The sequence below is a fragment of the Protobothrops mucrosquamatus genome, unplaced genomic scaffold, assembly GCF_001527695.2.
Source record: "Protobothrops mucrosquamatus isolate PMUCROS unplaced genomic scaffold, P.Mucros_1.0 scaffold3726, whole genome shotgun sequence".
NCBI classification, from domain to species: Eukaryota; Metazoa; Chordata; class Lepidosauria; order Squamata; family Viperidae; genus Protobothrops; species Protobothrops mucrosquamatus.
The window spans coordinates 10,869-12,994 of NW_015389679.1; the positions used below are offsets into that span (position 1 = coordinate 10,869).

Below are 2,126 nucleotides of genomic sequence, written 5' to 3' on the forward strand. Positions count from 1 at the left end.
TATCTTATCTTATCTTATCTTATCTTGACCTTAACCTTAACCTTAACCTTAACCTTACCTCATCTTACCTCATCTCATCTTACTCTTGCTCCGTGGTGAGTTATCCTGCAACTCACCATAGTGAGTTGACCATGGCAAGTTGTCCTAGACCCTGATGGAGCAGGCTTTATTAGGTTCAATCAAAATAATCCGCTGTCTTTTCTCCGCAGGTGTGCCGCAACAATCCCTCCTTGTTCTCTGGCTCCCGCTTTTCCTGAGCAAAGCAGCGGTCTTTCTTCTCGTCTCCTGCCTTTTCCTAACGAAGATGTGCAGAGGCAAGAAGGCAAAATCTCGTTCCAGAAAACCCCAGGAAGTAAAAGGGTCCGAAAGTCCAATTAGGAACGCCTATTCCTGACAGTTTTTCAGGCTGAGAAAGAAAAACAAACCGAGAACACTGAAATAAATATATATATATATTGACGTGCATTGAAATGATTAAGAAAGAAATAAAAATGAAAAGTGTTTGTTTACAGAAGTTACAAAGGAACAAAGATAAAGATCATATAATTTGGGGGTGCAGGTCTGCTTTGGAAAGATGAGGAGGAGACAATGTCCGTAATCAATGCTTGTGTCTATACAGATAGAGGTACGACTATAATGGGGCTTATCCGTTGAGGGTCGTGAGTCAAAAATATGTAAAATGAATTGGACTCATTGTTACATTTTTTTTTACCATGTTCGTTATGCAGATCAAGCAAGAGAATAGAGTGGAGTGGAGTGGACCAGACCGGGGCGGAATAGAATAGAATAGAATAGAATAGAATAGAATAGAATAGAATAGAATAGAATATGAAACAGAATATAGAATAGAATAGAATAGAATAGAATAGAATAGAATAGAATAGAATAGAATAGAATAGAATAGAATAGAATAGAATATGTGGAATGAGTGGAGTGGAGTGGACTGGAGTGGAATGGAACAGAGCAGAACAGAATAGAAAATATGGAGTGGAGTGGAATGAAATAGAATAGAATAGAATAGAATAGAATAGAATAGAATAGAATGAGTGGACTGGACTGGACTGGACTGGACTGGACTGGAGTAGAATAGAATAGAATAGAATAGAATAGAATAGAATAGAATAGAATAGAATAGAATAGAATAGAATAGAATAGTTGGAAGGGACCTTGGAAGTCATCTAGTCCAACTCCCAGCTCAGGCAGGAAACCCTATAGCATTTCGGACAAATGGCTGTCCAGTCTCTTCTTAAAAACTTCCAGTGTTGGAGCATTGACAACTTCTGGAGACAAGTTGTTCCACTGGTTAATTGTTTTTTTTTTTTTGTTATTATATGAACAATGATCAAGTTTGCTGTTTGCTTTGGTTGGTTAAATCAGGGTTCCCCAACCCCCAGTCCATTAACTGGCATCGATCCGTGGCATGCTAGAAACCAGTCCACAGAAACCAACAAAGCCCCATCTGTGGGATGCAGGCAGCATGCGAAACAACACCCCTTCCGGTCCGCAGAAAAAACCTCTCTCCACGGAACCTGTCCCTGGTGCCCAAAAGGTTGGGGACCGTTGGGTTAAACGGTCTCCACCATTGTTACGTGAGCCAAGAGGCTAGAGCAGCGGTCCCCAACCTTCCCGGCTTTGCGATTTGGTGGGAGGAGGGGGAGAGGAAACGGTTCCTTGCGAGTGGCAGGCTCACACGGACAGCTCCAACGGAGCTTCACACACGCGTTCGAGTGCCTGCCACTCGTGCAAATGGAGCTGCATGAGCGTGCTCGTCTGCCGCTTGCTGCGGCCCGGTTTAAATAGGTTGTGGCCCAGTACCAGGCCACGGCGGAGGGATTGGGGAACCCCTGGGCTAGAGAATTTGTAGGGCTCCAGAATGAAAGGTGCCACCTGGCCATCAGCTCATCTGGCAACGCCAGGCAGCCCACTGCATCTGCACCACAGTGCCCCCAAGCATAAAAATTTGTTATCTACATATCCAGCCTCTGTCCTGCCTCATTTGTGTCTGTTCCCTGTTGTGTTGACCCTGTCAACTGATTTAGCCACATGGCGACCTGTGGAGAACACCACTGCTGTGGGGTTGCAATATGTCACTGGGGGCAATTGTCTTGTATGTGGCTGAAAGCAAA

General features: G+C 44.2%; 1 protein-coding gene across 1 annotated transcript in view; it reads left to right on the plus strand.

Annotated features, from left to right (window-relative positions):
• The window catches only part of LOC114923450 (signal-regulatory protein beta-1-like), an 11,035-nt gene extending 10,603 nt beyond the window's left edge, over nt 1–432 (plus strand). The window contains exon 5 of the mRNA XM_029286454.1: nt 210–432. Within this exon, the coding sequence (XP_029142287.1) occupies nt 210–394 (185 nt within the window). The 3' untranslated portion in view covers nt 395–432. The remainder of the gene's footprint in view (nt 1–209) is intronic.
• The last annotated feature ends 1,694 nt before the right edge of the window (nt 433–2,126 follow it).